The sequence below is a fragment of the Heterocephalus glaber genome, unplaced genomic scaffold (genome assembly GCF_053883595.1).
Source record: "Heterocephalus glaber isolate CG9 unplaced genomic scaffold, H.glaber_assembly_v1.0 deba00001531, whole genome shotgun sequence".
Lineage (NCBI taxonomy): Eukaryota > Metazoa > Chordata > Mammalia > Rodentia > Bathyergidae > Heterocephalus > Heterocephalus glaber.
In genome coordinates this window covers 5,626,693-5,645,561 of record NW_028258329.1, presented here as the reverse complement: position 1 = coordinate 5,645,561, position 18,869 = coordinate 5,626,693, and the positions used below count along the sequence as shown (strand labels likewise).

General features: G+C 51.4%; 1 protein-coding gene across 4 annotated transcripts in view; it reads right to left on the bottom strand.

Moving 5' to 3' along the window:
• Pcsk6 (proprotein convertase subtilisin/kexin type 6) overlaps positions 1-18,869 on the bottom strand; it is a 178,150-nt gene that overhangs the window by 11,324 nt on the left and 147,957 nt on the right. For 2 of the 4 annotated variants that reach the window (XM_021264718.2, XM_087188498.1), the window contains exons 14-19: positions 12,576-12,755; positions 12,371-12,409; positions 6,981-7,083; positions 5,615-5,811; positions 3,582-3,669; positions 524-627 (exon numbers count right to left, since the gene is read on the bottom strand). In XM_021264718.2, coding sequence (XP_021120377.2) covers positions 524-627; positions 3,582-3,669; positions 5,615-5,811; positions 6,981-7,083; positions 12,371-12,409; positions 12,576-12,755 — 711 coding nt within the window. The remainder of the gene's footprint in view (positions 1-523; positions 628-3,581; positions 3,670-5,614; positions 5,812-6,980; positions 7,084-12,370; positions 12,410-12,575; positions 12,756-18,869) is intronic. The other 2 variants (XM_087188500.1, XM_087188499.1) reach the window with 1 other exon arrangement.

Below are 18,869 nucleotides of genomic sequence, written 5' to 3'. Positions count from 1 at the left end.
TTTGGTTTAGTGACATTAAGTATATCTACAATGCTGGGCAACCGTCACTACCATCTATCTCTAGAACATTTTTCATCTTCCCAAATTGAAAGTCAGTGCTCATTACAAAATAACTCCTCCCGCCTGCCTCGCAAGTGCAAGGTCCCGAGTTCAATACCCATACCAAACCAAACCAAACCAAACCAAACCAGTCCCATTCCCTGTCCCTAGCCCTGGGAGGGCCTTCGTGTTTTTATAGTCTTTCTTTTTCTTCTCTTCCTTTCCCCCCTCCCTTCGCCTCCCTTTCCCCTCCCCTCCCTTTTTCTGCAGTGCTGGGGACTACACCCAGGGCTCTGTGCATGCTAGGCAAACCCTCTAGCACTGGGCTACATCTCCAGCCCCTGGCCTTTGTGTTTTAATCCTGTAATAAACATAGAAGGCCATAGGAAGCTTTCTTAGTATCAAGATAGCCAGTCCATCTGCCTTGGTAACCCTGGTTGTAACCCTCCAAGGAAACAAAGGCCTTTGCAGGCTATGAACTCACCCACGCAGGTTCGGCAGGTGGAATGGCATTCTGCACATCGGATCAGCTCAGAATCAAAGTAGGTGCCCGGATCACAGTCTGGAATGCAGCTGCCCCGTGCAAGGCTGTTGAGAAGAAAAAGAGGCTGGTTCCCACATCTGTTCCAAAACCCTAATTAAATTATGATTTGCCCTCTAACACCTTTCTGGGAGGAAATGAAAGTTGTCGAAGCACAGTGCTTTGTGTCACTGAAAAATCCTAGGTAATGGAAGCTGGCAAAGCTGTCCCAGGGCTGGCTGGAGCTCCCAGGCTTTGGTCCTGGTACAGGAGGCCAAGGCCTCCGGCTCTCTCCTACTCTGTGGTGGCTTCTCTTCCCCGCTGTGCCCAAACCCAATTCAGCATGTAGGGGAGCCTGTGGGGCTCCACTGAAGCCGCGCTGCCACAGTCTTCTGATGTGAGTTCCCTTGGAAGTGTCAGCATTTGCAATGTGTGAGGTGTGTGAAGGAAATGCCAGCCACAAGCCTGACCCTCAGCCCTCGGTCTGCGCCTGCTTCTCCCTTGCTGAAGACTCGGCTCCACCATCAACTTGAAATAAGATCTCCTCCTGGGACCCGGCAGGCCTGCTTGATGTGGCTTCCACCTTCCCCTTCCACCCTGTAAGGCTCCACTCCCCTTGCTCCAGCCAGGCCTCACCAGGGACACAGCCTGAGCTGGACCACCCACGCCCGGTCTGGCTCCACCACTTCCCACCGTGCAACCCCACACAAGCCAGAAGACCTCTCTGCACCTCCATTTCCTCCTGCTAACGGGCTCCTACAGCTTAACAGTGCTTGGGGGACTCACTGAGCAAATACACGAAACTGGTGGCTGGCACTGGCAGAGTATATAAATGTCAGCTACCATGATTTCTTTAGTTTGTGAGATTATACTGTATCCGACGCACACATTTAAAATGGGTTTGTCACTAAACATATCGATCAAGTGCTCTGGGGTGTACCTGTCAGATCCTGGAATCCTTCTGTGATAATTTATAATTAGAAATAGGTATTTGGCTTTTCATCTTGCGCACAGCTCCCGAAACCTTGGGAATCAATACAGTGATGTGTCTTTCCCCACACAAACAAGATGACTTGTGGCTGGGGGCTCCTGGTAGCCTGTGGAGGGCAGCTGGTTGCTGAGTGAATCAGTCATGTGATCAGAGGGACAGAATTTCAGCCTCACGACCCTGACCCCGGAGCAGGGGAGAGGGCTAAGGGTTGAACACAGATGGCCAGTGATATAATAAGTCAGGCCTCCCCAGTGAAGCCTCTGTCAGAACCCCGAAGGACAGAATTCACAGAACCTCCAGGCCAATGATCAAGAACATGTCCACCCGTTGGGAGGGCAACGCATCCCAATTCCACAGGGACAGAAGCTCTTACACTGTGGACCCTTGCAAGCCTTGTTCTAGGTATTCCACCTGCTGTTCACCTGCTCCCTTTGGAACACCCTTTATAATAAATGTATAAAGGTTAGCAAGACCTTTCCCCGAGTTCTGTGAGGAAGTATAGCACTTATTTATTTATCTTTATTTTTTACTTGTTTTTGGTACTGGGGATCGAACTTGGGACCTTGCGCTTGTGAGGCAGGTGGCAGAACCACTGAGCTAAATCCCCAGCCCCTGTGAGGAAGTATAGCAATTCACCGAATTCCAGAAGGCTCTGGGAAGTCCTATTGGTCAGAAGTACAGGTTACAGCCTGGCATTTGTGACTGGCATCTGAAGGAGGGGCACTTTGGGGGAATAAACCTTCAACCCCGTGGGATCTGACAGCATCTGCACGTAGAGAGTCGGGCCTGAGTTAGGTTATAGGCCCTCCGCTGGTGTCCACTGGAGAACTGCACTGTGCAGGTGGGAAAAACCCACACATGCTTTGGTGACCAGAAGGGAAGTGTATTGTGCCGAGTGTGCGAGAGTAGGAAACAGATTCTGGTTTTCCCGATCTTTTATACCTGCATTTAGCAGGGAGGTTTCTGCAGGCCCACTAGCCCTCTGCTCAGATGGTGGATACCCACCCAGGGCTCATCCTCATTATGGTGCCAGACTGTTGAGCAGAGCTGTTAAATCATATCTTTAATAACGTATGCTCGCCTGTGAACCCTGCCTGTGTTTATCCCCTGAAGAGATGGATGGCTGGGATGCAGAAGCTCGGCTGCTCTCTCACTGCTTTAACTTGACAGCAATGATTTGAAGTCACAGCTTATGAGGATATTAGCAATAAAAGGAAGCTTGCTGTAGATTACAGCTGGCGATATTTTCAGAGTCTGCATGCTTCTCAGAAAACTTGTCACAGCTGGAACCGCTGGTCCTAGAGTGGTCCCAGTGTGGCCACTGCCCAAGAGGGGCAGAGTCTCCCTAGGACTCCTTTCCTGAACCCAGGATCTGATTCTCTTCCCCCGCAGGTTCTCTGGGACTTGCCAGCACTTCTCTGCTGGGAAAAGATTTCTAGGTTCCATGGAACCTTCCCTGCTTGACACTTCCGTCATCCCAGGGATGAGGGTCCATAGAAAGAGGCAACAACCACTCTCAGGCTGCCCAGCCAGTGGGGAATGGGGTGCAAAAGGAATGGCCATCACCTGAATGTCTCCTTCCCCCTCAAGCTCTTTTGTGTTTGGGGACCAGTTCATCTTTCACTGCTAATCCTGCTTTGTCCAATCAACAGGTTTAATGATAGCAGGTGTCGCTTTGGGGTTTCTCCTCCAGACTCCCAGGTACTTGGGTACTGAGCGCTCTCTTTTCCCCAGGACTCTGATCTGGAAGGATGGGGCAGGCTGAAGGGAACCTCACTAAGGCAGCAAGCTAGCAAGCCCTGGGGAACCGCTGATCTCCCTGTTTGTAAGGATGTCTGCAGTTGCTGCAGAGTTTACATGGGCGACCCTGATGAGAACACCTGAATAAGAGCACAGGCTCAGTAAGGTTTCTTCCTTTGTTCCTTACTCCAGCAGAGTCCCTTTGTTTCATTACTGAAAAACAAACAAAACAACAACTACGACAACAATAACACTCGGACATTCTTCAGATTTCAGGATGGGGGCGTTTACCTGAATCCTTCCTTACAGATGGTACATTTCTCGGGTTCATCCATGCACTTTTTGCAGCTTGGGTGGCATTTAAGGCAGTGTTTCTGACCTGGAGGAAACAGAAAGATAAGAAGAGGAAGGGGCAGCATGGTGAGAATCAAATGCAAGCTGGCTCAGTAGGACAGCTCTTCCCAGTGTCTGACCCCGGAATGGATATGTGGTGACAAAACAGCCAGAGGCCACGTCCAAACCGTGTTCAGGTGTTGGATCATGGGCCCCTCAACTTTCTTTTCTGGAGTAAATCAAAGTCCCATATAGCTGCAGAAGTGATTCCTTTCCCGAAGAAAAATGTTCTGGTTCTGTTCACTGCAACAGGGCCTGAAGCCCCTTCCTGGCTGGCTGAGTACAGTTTAATCAGGTGAAAATCTTTATAAACTTGACGGTGGCCAGGATGCTGCTGACCCCTCACCCAGGGAGTTCACAGGGGTCTTTGCTGAAGACTCGGAAGCAACATAAGTGAGGCAGGAAGTGAGCACAAGCCTTTGGACCTCCTGGGGAAAGTCTGGTCCCTTGGCTTCCCCTGTATTTACAGAAGTTGTTATCTAAGGCACTCATGTTGGCAGTTCACCAGGTACCACCGTGTGCCACTACTGAGTGTGGGCCCGGAAGCCGAGGGCTGCTTGTGGCATCTTAGGTGCAGCCTCCTGGGGACCACAGGTGGCATCATATGCATGCAGCAGGGGCTCAGCAGGGACCAAGGTGGCTGATTCTTGCCTGGGAAGTGGGTGGGAATGAAGACGCCTTTGCGCTGAAAGCAGGTCTGGCCCAGGTGTCTGCAAAGGCTGTCATGTGCATCTCGCTTCACTCTCTGGCTCCCCTCTACAGAGAGTCTGGTTATTGATCACTTTCTATGTCTTTAATAATTGCCCAGCTCTTTCTCGCTGGCAGAAACAGCGATGGCAAACCAGCTGGGACAGTGACCCTTCTGCCCATTAGGGTCCAGAGAGGAGTGCTATGGGAAGCTACTGCCTGCAAAATTGTCAAGGTCAACACTCTAGTGCTCTAGTTTGTTTGAGAGCTATCCTCCAACCACTTAAGTCTTTAAACAGGTTCTCAGTCCATCGTACCCATTTGCCTAGGATGGGGGTGGGGGGAGAACCAGGCTTTGCTGCTCTGAGTTCAAGTCTCACCTCTGTCATTACTACTTGTGGGCCTTTTACCCATTCTCAGCTTCAAGGCAAGGAAAAAGCTGCCACCTCTTAGGGTCACTGCCTGTAAAGTGCCCAAGAGACCACCCCATCCCACCTGAACCCAATTCCCATGGTCAACAGGCTCCTTCATTTTCAGAGGATGGTAAACCTTCAGCCTGCATCTAAATCCCAATTTTACCTCAGCAGCTCTTCCTAGGAGGGCTTTACCCCCGTTTCTGACATCAATTCCAAACACTGGGGCGGCACCCTCTCCCTCCCCCCACCCGGGCACATGTCCCTTCCCAGAGGACCCCTGGTGCAGCATTTCTGGAGGACATACGACAGGACAAAAGGCATCCTCTTTTGGCGTCTGAACTCAGGCTGGGCCTGGTGGCCCAAGCTACTTCCCTGCCTGTCCTCAGTAGAGGTAGAGGTGTGAGTTCCACGGCCTGCAGAATTCATGGCAGCATCATTCTGAACGGTGTGCGCGTTAGATGCTGCTGCTAACAGGGCTCTTTCTTTTCTGTTTTTTGTCTTTTCTCCTTCTCCTCCTCCTCCTCCTCCTCGCCCTCCTTCTTCTTCCTCCTTCCCCTCTCTCTCCCTCTCTCCCGCCCTCCCCCCTTCCCCCCTTCCTTCCTTTGTGAGACCGAATTCAGGCTGGCCTAGAACTCTGTGGCGATCCTCCTGTCTCGGCCTGCCGAGTGCTGGGCTTCTAGGCATGTGCCAGCACACCCAGCTGTGAGAAGTCCTCGTCAGAACAGTACAGGAGAAGCAGAGGGCCAGCAGGAGTCTGCCAGAAGAGGGGAACCCCGCCCAGACAGGGAGCCGACTCACATGTTCTCGCGGCCCAGACTCGCCACTTACTTTCATCCGCGTCAAATCCAGCAGGACAGAGGGTCACGCAGGCGCTCATCTCCTGGTGGTGATAGAACCCCCGACGGCAAGACAGGCACTGAGTGGGGCCCCTGCCAGAGCAGGTCTCACACCCCTTGTGGCATCTGCGACAGCGCCTGGCTGCTTTGTCCCCGAAGTAGCCCAAGGGGCACTGGCTCACGCACTTCCTGTGGGAACACACGCATGAGGGCCTCCCGACGCAGCCTGGCCTCGCGCCCGGCCCGTGGGGCCGAGTTCGGGCAGCTGCATGCAGATATCTCCCAGAGCACGGCTGCCCGCCTGATCACAGAATGTGGGGGTCACCAGGGCCCCAGGGGGACTGTTGAGCCAAGGACGGCAGAGGGCTCCTAAGTACACAGTGGAGGCGTGCGGGCTAGGCGAGAGCATCTTCTCCTTACAAAGCAGCCTGTGGGAAGCGCTGGGGCTCTGGCTTCTGGTCTTTGACTCCTGGAACTTCCAGCTCTGGCAAAGCCCTGCTGTGGGTGCCCAGAGGAGCGCGTCCTAGGGGTCGGTGAGGCGGGCTGTGCTCAGTGCGCTCTCTAGGGACTCTGGGGTGCGCCTGGGCCAGGTCTGTCCCTCTGCCGTGCCTTCGTGGGTGCCACAGCGGCCTGTCCCGTCACCCTGGGCTGCCAGGAGGGTATGTGCAGCACATGGCAGGTGCTGAATGAGGGAATAAACGCCCTGGCGCTGCAAGGCCTGCAGGGAAGTGGGAGAAGGTGGTGACATCAGGAGCCAGAGGAGCTCAGGCCCTGCTGCTGCAAACCACACAGCAGCAGCAGCAACTCACCGACTCACCTGGGGCAGGGCAGGGGCCAGCCAGAGCCTGGACGGTCAGCCATGCACCCCGGGCCAGGTGGATCTGCCAGAGCCCTCCCTCGGGGTGCACTCGGCCCCACAGGCTTTCTGGGGAGCTGCCAGGAAAACCCTGTGCCCAGCCAGAGGCTGCAGCCCGTCCAAGAGCTGTGTCAACTCAGCTGGCCCTGGGGGCTGACAGTGCGGGGTCCTGGAGTCACCTTGTCTCCAGTCCCCCGTGGGTAACCCTGCATACTCAGCGTGGTCTGTTTCCATTTCATTAGGGGATGCACAGCACTTTATCACCATGACCCCAGAGCGCCACAGCTTCTGCTTTCTCTGCAATGGCCATGTATTACTTGTGTGATTAGAACAAAAATTGACTAAAATTTTAAAACGTCAGCAGCAGTTAACGTCAATGTGATTCCTTTGTTGGGGCAGTGTGTTAAGTTCCAACCAGGCCATCAGGTTGTGTTTGAAACGGGCCACCCTAGTGCTATGCCGTGGGGCTCTGGGACGTGCAGGCGCAGCCCCAGCCCATTACCTGCCAGTCTTGGCGCTCCCCAGGCTGAAGTGGACACAGTTCAAGCACTGGTCTGCGTTGGGGCCATCGCAGCCTTTGTCACCACACTCCGGATGGCACACACCTTAAAGAAACAAGCATTTCCTTTCACCCAGAGAGACGCTTTCTCCATCAAATCCGGTCCCCCGAGCCCCTGTGTCAGGGCCCTGTGGTGGGCGGGGTCCCTCAGGAGTGGCCGTCTGCGGGGTGGAGGTGTGGGTGCTGGATGGCTATGCTATGAGGGCAGAGCAGTGTCCCCTGGGATGCAGCCACAGCTGGGAGCAGGGTCTAGTCTGGACACCAGTATCAGAGGGCCACCAGGTGTGTCCAACCTTTTGGCTTAGGAACTGTCTCGGGCCACATATAAAATACATAGTGCAGTCAACGTACATAAGTAATATAAGCTCCTTTTACAATATTTGTTATAATATTAAAAAAAAGAGAGAGCAAGCAGCCTGGGGGCACAGGTTGGATGTGCTGCTGCAGTGGGCCGGGCTCCTCCCCACAGGTTTCTTTCTTGGCCTTCGTCGCTTGAGCCCTCCGTGGAGGGCCACCAATGTCTTCCTATGAGTCCCCTCAGGTCCCCAATTTCTAACTGGGGTCTATGTGTTGCTGTGACAGAGAACTACAGGGGGCTCAGTGGATTCCAGCAAACAGCTCCTCTGGGTCCTTCCCCAGGCAGGCAGGGATGAGCGGGCTTTCCGTGGCCGTCAGGCTGGGTGGGGCAAGGCTGCCGGTGTCCCCTCCATCCTGGCCTGCAGGAGTGACACGGCTGAAGCCAGCCTGTAGGGGACTCTGCCTCCTATGGGGAGGTGGCCCAGGGAAACCTCTCAGACAGCTGTCAGGGGACACAGGGAGGGCTGAGCAGGGCATTACGAAGGCTTCTGAGTCTTTGGAAGGAAAAAAAAAAAACCTCCTGCAAAGTTTGAGTTGCTGGAGGTGTGGGGAGTGAGTTTAAAGGCAGAGAGGAGCTAAGGTGCTGGCCACCCACACTTCCCAGGGACAGGGAAGGACAAATGTCCTCATTCTCAGCTGCCCACAATGGCTCTTTGCTGAGGCACACAAAGCCCTCTTCATTCCTGCTCATGAGGCTCCAAGCCTTCCCACTGTTAGACCTGGGTTATTCTGCCTCCCTCCAAAGGTTCACTCTTATTGATATTTCCCAAGTTTTCAGTGTGGGTCCTGCATGCCTTGCTCCTTCTGTGAACTCCTCTCAGCTGGGATGCTCTAGACTCCCCCAGCTCACTGCTGGCTTCTTCTGTGTTCCAGACACAGCCCATCGTCAAAGCTCACCGCTGTGCCAACTCCTCTCCCCTCTCCAGACTGTTCTGCACTTCTGGAGTTAATTCTCATCTGGTTGGATTCATGTCCATCTAATCCTGGGTCATTTACAGGGGAAACCTTAGACCTTCTAGCTCCATTGTGCCATTGTTTTTATTTACCCACTGAGCCCAAAACACAAGAACTTGACCACGGGACCCCTGCCTTCTCACCAGGCGGCTCAGCCCTGTGGTGGCCTTGCTGATACAGTGACCTAAGGATTCTTCTCTCCTTCCCCTGCAGCACTTTCTCCCTAGGACCCGGGAAGGCACCATGTCTGTCTTTTCCCCTCCATCGTAAGGAGACTGGGTACGTGTGGGGGATTGGGGGTGACATGGAGGTGATAAAGTAATTTCCTCCCTCTTTCTAAGCACAGGCTCCTCAAAGGCAGGATGTGGTGCAGCCTGTTCACTGCTATTCACCCAGTGCTTGCAGCATCTGGCACAGAGCAGGTGCTCCAAACACGTGGGATGAAAGGACAGTGGACGGAATGGGGGAATGCCGATGTCCTTGCCCTCTGCATTCAAAATGTCTTAGGTGTCCCATACATGTCACCCCCAGCCACCATTCCCACCCCCTCTGGGCCCCTCTGCAGTGCGGAGGAGCCCCTGCCAGGCTGGGGTCCCCATAGTGGGGGCAGCAGAACTCCCTGATGGCATCAAGGTCACTGGCAGCACTGAGCTCCCAAGTGGAGAGGTCAGGTTAAGACAGAGCCCAGCCAAGAGCTGAGGCTGCCTAGAAAATATCTGCAAACAAACCTCTCGGCATGTAGCTCTCCGGTTGAATTGTTTTAAAAGCCAAATATCCAGATCCAACTCTCCCATGAAACATTCTGAATTAAGTCCACCTGGCTGGCCATCGTCCTGTCCCAAACACTCCTAAGAATGTGCGGGCACAGCTGTAACTTGTCTCTGGGTGAGCACTGGTTCTTCAGGTTGCAGGCGGCACTTCCATCTGCTATTGCTGATCCTCCTTCCTGTATTAACATGCAAGCTCCCTTCTCTAAGACCAGCCCAGGGTGGCTACCAGCAGACCCCAGCCCCTGGGCTTAACTGGCCCAAGCTAATCTGAAAACCCTGCCTCAGCCCCTCTGTGGAGCAAATCCAAGATTTCAAAAATACACAAACAAATAAATCTAGGAAAGCCAGCGAGGGTTCTCAATGGGCTCTGGAGTCCCATGTGTGGAGCAGATGCTGAGGCACAGGTGGATTTAATAGAGCTTGCCATATTTTTACCATTCATTCTACCCAAGGAAAGAGCACGGGCACCTCCCATACACTGTGACCTGGAGTAGGATCCAGAGTTGGTGGCTGATTGCAAAAAAAGTGCCAATGAGAAAAACATACTAATAGACTGCTCTCATTACAATTTTGGCATCCTTTTTTCTTCTTTTTCTTCAGCACTGGGGACTGAACCCAAGGTCTTTGCATTTAGTTTTATCTCTAGCCCTTTTAAATTTTGAGACAGGGTCTTGCTAAGATGCCCAGGCTGGGCTCCCTGAGTGCTGGGTTACCAGTGGTGCAACCAGGCTGGCCCCCATGTCTGGATTCTTTCTTGATTGCTGTGTAACCTAAAGGAGTTCATGATGCCAGGCCCCTGTCTTTGTGACGAGCGTCACTGACAAGAGCCTATGACCCCACATGGTTCTGCTGTCCTAGGACTTGCAGAGCTGTCCTAGGACTCTGTCTTCCTGTGTGGATGGTCACATTGTCCCTAGCCATCCTCCACCCGGTCATCTTCCTTTGCTCAAATGATGGCTTCTTCCCCAAAGCCCAGGCTCCCCTCCATCCCCACGGCAGTTCTGTCCTCTCTTATAGGAGCCTAGCTTGACTTCCCCTGCCAGCATCCTTGTGGGTTCAGGGTGGCTGGCTCCCTGGAGTCACCCATGTGCCTGCTACAGATGCAGACTCCTGAGCACCCCAGGCCTGCTGAGCACGTCCCTGGAGAGCCCCTGGGGTTCCTCCACCTCCCCTGCAGCCACCAGGCAGCTCTGTCCCAGCAGGCTCAGTACTGTGGCTGCCGAAGTCTTCCCTGGGCTCCACCTTGCCCACTGTGGCTGCTGCCTTTTCCGCTGTAGGACCTGTGGTCCCCAGTCACCCTGTTCTCCAAGCCCTCCCCACCATGGTGCTGATGTCACTGTCTGTCCCTGCCAAATAGGATTCCACACCTCCCTTTGCCTGAGAACTCTGGAAATCACTACTGCCCTGGTGCTCAGCCTGGACAATGACCCCGGCCGCCTTCTCTGCTCCCATTCTTGGGGAGTGACGTGGGCCAACTGTCTGGTGCAGGTCATGGTCACCCCTTTTGCAGGGCAGCTCTTCCACCTGGCTCTGGCAAGGTGCTTGGTCCTCTGGGGGGGCAGTATTGAGGAGGTAAAACCTTTAAGAGGTAGGTCCTAGTGCAAGGCAATTAGTCACTGAGGTGCTGCCCTGGGAAGGGGTTAATGTAACTCATGGGACTGGGTTACTTCTCCCAAGAGCAGGCTGTCAGGAAGCAAGGCCATCCCACAGGCTTGGGCCTTCTGTACAAAGCTGATTTCCTTCCTGTTTCTCTGCCAGCCTGTGATGTGGCCCAGGATGCCCTCCCCAGAGGTTGGGCAGATGAGCTCTCCTGATGTTGGACTTCCAGCCTCCTAAACTGTGAGTTAAACAAACCTCTTTCCTTTATAAGTACTCAGCTTCAGGTATATCGTTATAGCAATGGAAGATGGACTAATGCAGTGACCGATACTCCTTGTAGAAGCCCTCCTTCCTTGTAGCGGACAATCTTGCCTTCTGTCTGCTCCCATCCCCTGCTGCTGGGCTGGGGACCACTGCTCCATCAGACTCCAAGCTCTTCCTGACATGCCAACTATTCTCCTGTCTACAGGGTGCAGGCAGAGTCTCTGCTGGCCTGGGGCCATCACCTGCAATGCACCATGCACCCATGGCCAGCTCCCTACATCCTGGAAGCCCCATCCTACACCCCCCTTGACCTCGCCTCACACTCTGAATCACCCGTGCCCTCTCCTTCCTGGCCTTTCTATGCCATGGCACACTCTCCTCTCATTGCCTCTGTCCCTCTGTCCTGGTCTCTGGGTGGGCGTGTCCTGCCGTTACTGGCCCACCTGAGAGTCAGAAACCCATCCCCACAGAGGCCCCGTATCCATCCAGGCTGTGCTCAAATGGGCTGAGCGACTTGGAGAGAAAACTGGCAGGACAGTGATGCTCCACTATGCAAGGCTGGAATCAGTAGCAGATTTTAAAGAAAAAGAAATCAGTTCTTTATTAATAATTACTGAATCTTGCCAGAGTTTATAAATCACAGGGGGAAACAGAGCAGATTAGTCCATACATAATTCAATGCTCCATTTTAAAGGAATGGCAAAAGAAATTTAAAATGGAATCGACCATAATTTATGTTTTGATTTGTACTGCTGGAATTCTCCATTTTGTTATGATTTTTTTCAGAAGAGATCAGATAACTCAAAGCATTCATATTCTTAGATGTCACCCATCATGTATCAAGTAGTCAAAATATTTAGCTAAGAAATATGCCCAACCAGAAACACCCACTGTCACACAAATCACTGTGAGATGGCTCAGAAAGAAAGGAACGGCTTTTGACCAAAGGTGCTAATAAAAACTGTACCAGCTCAGTGGCTGGAGGTGTCCAAAGTCCTCTTTGGGCTGCTGTGGCTCTCAGTTGCTTCGGAAATATGCTCTGTGAGTTTTAAGATGTCTCCGGGTAGCACCTCACCTGGGCCTCTAACCCCAGCCCTGTGGCTGGCACGCCTCTCCCACTAACCAGTTCCTTTCCCAGCTGTGCTCATGGAACCCAGCCTTCCTGGGCCCGGATTAGGAGCTGTGTCCTTCCCACTTCCAGCCACTGGAAGTGGATGGACAGAGGGGAGCCAGGAGGCTGAGCTGTGAGGCAGGGGCCTTAGTGGAAAGGAGGGATCCTGGAGGCAGCTAATGAAGAGGGGCAAATCCCAATTCTGGTTGGGCATATGCAGACTCAGTGTCCCAGCCTGGGAAGGTCGGAGAGTACTTACTGGTCTGAAGCATACTTACTGGTCTGTAAAGTATTGGGAGAGCCTTGGGTGGGAGGAGCTGTGTGAGTGCAAATGACCATCATTATTAGGGTTTCCCGGCAAGGGCAAGGGAGACACAACCACAACCCCCGCCTTCCTCCAGGAGCGGCCCCACCTTTGAGAGTTCTAGTGGAGAAACAACACGGGAGGGGGCAAGCCGGCTGCCCTTGCTGCAGGCTCATTACCTGTGTAATCGTCTTCATCCTCGGGAGCCTCTGCCTGGGTGGACGGCCCAGCAGCCCTGGGTGGCTCTGGCTCTGGGACTGAGAGCTCCAGCATCCGAGAGCGGGACTGATGGGAACTGAAGGTGTGGTACGGGTGCTCTGCCGTGCCGTACAAAATGAGGGTCCACTCTTTCAGCTTCCCTGGAAGGCACCAAACCCGCGGTCACCTTGGAAGTTCTTTATGTACCTGTACGTGCCTCGACCTGTGCAAATGCCTCTGTCATCACAGAGGAAGGAGCAGGTGCTGCTGGGGTCTTCCCCCCACATCAGGGCTCTGGTCCACTCACCTCACTTCCTGCTCACCTGCTGACCAGGTGCACACCTACAGCCCGGGGATGTGCTGCTCTGCCCTGCACCTCATTCTTGCCAGCCAGTGCCTCTCTATTCCTGCACTACTGAGCTGCTCTTGACTTCCTGTCCCTGCTGGGAGCAGGGTCATCGGAGGTTGGACTCTGCTATCCTTGAGTGTCCTCAACCCCCTCATCTTACTGCAGGCTCCCTCAGTGCTGCCTCTCCCACAACTGCCAATCACTACCTAGCCCTCTTGGGACAACCAGTGGGTGGACTGGTTGCCAGGGCTGCTAGGAGCTTTGCCCACTGCTTCCAAATGTGATACCTGAGTTGCCCCGAGGGGCCCTGCTATGCGGATCCTCAACCCCAGAGCACAGAGGGACTTGGCCTCAGGCACTTTCATGCACAGCCAATCCAGGTGGGGGAAGGGGAGTTTGGGGGGCAGCAGTGCTGATACACACACAAGTGTCCCTGACGGGTGCATCCTCACAGCAGCAGCATGAAGGGCACGGATGGGGCTAAAAGGGGAAAATGAGAGGGCGACAGGCATGGGGAGGACAGCGGCTCGTGGAAGGGCCACCAGCTTGTGATGGGGGTGCTGGGGACCTGGTTCCACTCACTGCCTCCAAGCAGGAACAAAGGCCCCTGCTAGGTCTGATCAGGTGTAAAGCCAGGTAGGAAATGCAGCCTGTGATTTCCTGGTGAACTCCTGATGCCGTGAGACACGAGACGAGCCAAGTAACATGTATGTGGAGCTCTCAGTCCCAGAGCCAGAGCCACCCAGGGCTGCTGGGCCAAGTAACCTGTGACCAGCACAGTCACAGGCCACCAGTTTAGGCCTGTTTCTTACAATAGAATCCCCAGCATTCAGAGCACAGTAATGGGTTCAGAAAGTCATTGCTGCACAGGGGAGGACACCACGGCCCAGTCTCACCCGCACAAGGCTTATGCTACTGGGACTCACCAATGCCCAGCCTCTCGGGGTATATTTATAACAGAATTAGGCCAACATGAAGGTCGCTCACACACACTGGGAACCATGTCAATGAGCTCTGCCTGTGACCAGTTGGGGACAATACTGTCTTTGGCAGCTGCATGTCTGCGTCATTTGGGAAAATCCCTGGCTTCTACCTCCTTTTCTGTCACTGGGTTTCTTGGCAATCAGAATGCTTTAGGCAAGGAAAAGTATGGTCCTGCTTCTTTGGTATGCATTGGGTTTTTATTGTCACTTACCTCCGCTCATCCTAATGGCTCCCACCTCTTCACTCCAAACGGCAGCCCATCTGTCTTTAGAGACCTGCCTGGTGTCTGTTTTTGCAACACTGGCAGCTCTGCCAGTACAACTGCATCTTTTGCTGCAATTCTGGGTCTCTTAGACTCTAAATCCCAGGATAGAGGGCTCCTGTTGATTTGACTTCACAGTTTCCAGAACCACAAGCTAAGCAAACTTCCACTTCTTTATCAATTACCCAGCAGTAGGTATAGTGTGTTACAGCACCAGAAAACTGACACACTGCCCTAGGTCAGACCCTGTATTGAGTCTCTTCTGGCCTGGCCAACAACAGAGGATGTAGGTAAGTCTTTCAACTTGGAAAAAACCAAAAGCATTCCTGACTGGATCATTTCCTGGGTCATGGTCTTCCGGGGGGCCTGGCTCCTTGAGACACAGGGAGACTCAGCTTCCCCACCCCATTTCCTCACCCAGGCCACATATCAGATGGCGGCAACCCAAGGAGTGCTTTGCACAGTGGCAGGTGCAAAGCACACCATCCTGGTGACAAATCTTCCTCCGTCCTCAACTCTAAGGATCAAATTAAATCTATATTTCAAAACCACAAAGGAATCCGGGCTCTTTAACTACTGAGTGATGAGCTGTGATTACGGAGGGAGTATAATGACTCGGGGACGGAGGCCACGGGCTCTGTAGGCTGTAATTTGAGTGGAAATTTATTTCAGCCCTGTAGGATGTCTCCAAAAACACCCACAAAGGGTCTACTCACTGAAATTAGATTCTTATTTTTGGATATAGTTTTGGCGGGACAGACAACAGGGGCTGCATTGCCCTCACCGTCAGGGTGCTTACTCCCAGAGGAGGGAGGGAGAGAGAGAACCAAGAATTACCAGGAAACTAGCAGTCGTCCTGGGGAAGGGAGCTGGAGGGCAGGTAGGGGCTCCAGAAGGAAAATGAGACTTCATTCTTATTCTATTTCCCTGCGGGCTGCCTGCTTTTTTTTTTTTTTTTTTTTTTTTTTGCCACAAGCATTTACTGTGCTACCTGTTCACATATAAAAATTAAAAAAAATTTAAGTGTAAAAAAATCTATAAACAAAGTGGTTGCATGGGCAAAGAAGAAATATTAAAAAGCAGTAGTGGGAGGCCGGGGATTTAGCTCAGTAGTTTTGCTGCTTGCTGTGCAAGTGCAAGGACCCGAGTTTGATCTCCGGTACCAAAAAAAAAAAAAAAGGCAGTAGTATTCAAGGCTTTTATATTTCTGAATAAGAAATACATAAGGAGGGCTCAAAATCCACAAGTATGAAAGGGGGCACAGTGAAAATCTCCCTCCCCTCCCCTGATCACCGTCTCTTCCCATAGGTGCCTTCAGGTCTCCATTCTTTCTCCTGTAAGCTTCCAGAAATGCTTTGCTCTTATTTAAGCAAATATGAACATACATTCTTTCCTGTTCCCTTTATTAACACATCTTGTAGCCCTTTCTACATATTGCTTCTCCATTAACAAAGTATCTTGGTGGTTATTCCCTTGCTGGAAGGATACTGGAGAAATGTTGTGTCATTTACTTCAACAATCTCCTATTGAGAGGCATTTAGATTATTTCCAAACTTTTGCAGTTACAAACAGTGCTTAGTCCTGGGACATATGGTGTAAGCTTGGCTACACATGGACATTCAGTGACATGGATGGAGCAAGGGCCCTGGACCCTAATAGTCTGAATCCTGGCTCTGCCCCCTATTAGTTGGGTGACCTTTGGTCAAGTGAATCTATGTTTTTCCATTTCTACACCTAGAGATTAGGGTTGATAATAATCCCACCTCAAGAGTTGTATGGGAGAGTAAATTGAAAGACACTAAAGCACTTGGAACAGGGGGGTAGCAGATAGGAGCTGCCGCCCATGGGTTAAATAGAAGCTGATGAACAGATCACCTGGTAGTCTGCAAGTGAACCTCCAGGCCACATCCCTAGGAGTGGGATTGGGCAGAAAAAGAAATGTGTGTGCTCACAGCCTGGCTCTATGGCTGGGACTGCCAATGTGGCCATGACAGACGGGTTAGATTTGCATTTCTCCTACGTGAGAAGTTGAGCAGTTTTCATACGATTGAGAGCTAAACACCTTTCTGCTCTGATAACACTTGAAGCAAATTATGAGCCCAGAAATTTACCAAAAATACTTGCTGAGAACAAGTGATGAGTCTTCAAAGGTGCATAAAAGCACATCACAGCCACATTCAAAGCAAGCCCAAGTGAAAGGAGAAGGTGTTTTGCTCACACCTGGTTTATAGTTCTGTTTCTTCTCTCTGTCTGCAAGGTATTTATGAGGGCCTCTGAGGGCCCAGGCGGCCTGCTAACAAGCTGCAGAGCTGGCTGAAAAGCTGCAGACAAAGAACTGGCAGGGAGAGGGCACTGGCTCCAAACAGCCGCTTCCTCACGCGCCCCCTCACCTTTCCTAACAGGTGTGATTGAGAAACGTTGACCTGGGGTTACGGTTTAGAAAAGGGCAATTTTGAACACGTTTCTTTTCCTTTTTCTTGTACCTAAGTGCTCTTTTCCCTTAAGAAAACCAAGGGAGTCACTTTGGTTTCCTGCCTTCATAAGACATAAAAATAACTATTCCATATTGATGGTGTAAAATGCATGGCATGAATTTAAAGTGTGACTTTTTAAAAAGTTATTTTTGGGCTGGGGATTTAGCTCAGTGGTTCTGCTGCCTGCTTCGCAAGTGCAAGGTCCCAAGTTTGATCCCTAGTACCAACAAAAAGAGTTATTTTTCCCTAGTTATAAAAGGAGACAAATTATTAAATAATGAAACACATAAAGAAGAAAATAAAATTCATCTATGACTCTTCTGGCACATTTTCTCCTGGTCTATTGTGTGTATTTTCACAAAGTATGTCATTTTCTCCTTTTTTCTCCTCCATGTATCATGTTAATCCCACTCAGAAGTTATTCATTTACTTGTTCCTTGCTTTTAGGGAACATGTCTTTTTCACCTGCTGCATTAGCTTAAGTATGTGGCAAGTTTCTAGTAGGTGCTGAATAAATGTGGAATGAATGAATGAATGAATATTTTTAAACATCAGGTTTTTTGACAGGAAAATATTTCACCATATGAATGTAACCATCTCTTTAACCAATCTCTGACCATGGATTATAATAAAACATTCATTGCACTTTGCTTTGTCTTTAAAAAATACATAGTTGCCAGAAATATTTTTTGCTACTGTCTGGATGAGTACTTCTGGATAGAGTCCCTCAAGTGGAACCACAGGGTCAGAGAACAAGACGCTGTTAAGGCTCTGAACACAGGCTGCCAAACCACCACACACGAGGCTTGTCATCACATGAGGCTTGAGTCCAAAACAGCCAGGGGAATGACCACAGGCCGTCCGGGAGAATCAGTTTCTTGTTCGAATCACCTCCTACACGTGGTCTTTTCCCCAGTGCCCAGGCCCAGCTTCACTGAGTCAACAGGGCCAGACATCCGCATTTGGCACAACAGATCAAAGCACAGACATGCAGGAAGGGTCTGCTCTGAGCCCCAGTCTTCAGGATGCTCATGCACACACGTGTGCGTGCGCACACACACACATGCACGCCAAGACAAGGCTCCCAGGACCAGCTCCCTCCACACTTGGTCTCTTCCCAGGGCTGTACTCTGGTTGGGGAAATAAGACATGGAGATGCAAAGGAACTGAGGAAGAGGAGAAGGCAGACCACATCCAGGGCCACCCAGGCCCGACCAATCACATCTACAGAACTGCCGCGTAGAAGTGGCAGGATTGTAGAACGTTGGCCCTGCTTTGGACAGAGCATCTCATAGACTGCATTAGTATGAATACTTGGCAGGCCGTTTCAAGTTTACTGTGACAAAAACCCAGTTAGTACCATGAGTTCCTTGGTTTCCAGGAGCAGGTCTTAAAAGATGCCCAGATCCAAATGCTTTGGCTCTTTTGCCATCAGATTCCCAAGAATGTAGAAGAAAGAACTGCAAGTCCACCTGCCTAAACACTTGGCCCACACTGCCAGTCCTTGGCCCCCAGATGCCAACAGTGGAGCCCAGGTGACTGTCATTGTGAGAAGCAGAGGATAATCCGAGGCTAATGCCATCCGAGGCTGCCAGTGAATGGCATTACCATCATCCACTGTCTTCACTGCAGCATTTCCCTCAAAGCATTATATTCCTAATGAGCAAACAGGATTATTCCTATTAGTCAAAGAAAGAATGAGAGTTAAGGGAGGACTACGGTTGAATTTGCCAATAGGAAAGTACTAGCAGTAATGAAGCTTTTCTCTGCCCAGCATTTTGAACTCAACATTAAAGACCCTTGAGAAGAGAATTTACAATTGGAGACAAAACAGTTAGGGGTGGTGAAAGGTTTTGTTGGATTAAGGACTACGAGCTAATACTTTGAATTCCTAGGCTTTCTTGGCCATATAAGAAGTTATTAACAATAAAGAATTTATCAATTTGCTCCCTATGCTCCCATATTTAAAACAGGCAGGAAGAAATGCTTTAGTTGAAACACCATAAATGCAGAAAGACCCGGAAATCAAGGCAACATGTTCCAGTCTAATGCTCCCGTGGGGTCTTCTCCCTCTGGAGGGCAGGGGACGAGTCATCTGAGGGCTATAATTAAGGCAGAAAGAAAGTTTAATGGAGAGGTCTGGGTGGTAGAAATGAAGAAGGCTCCTCTCTATTTGCAGAAAAAAACACAAGAACACTTTAAAAGG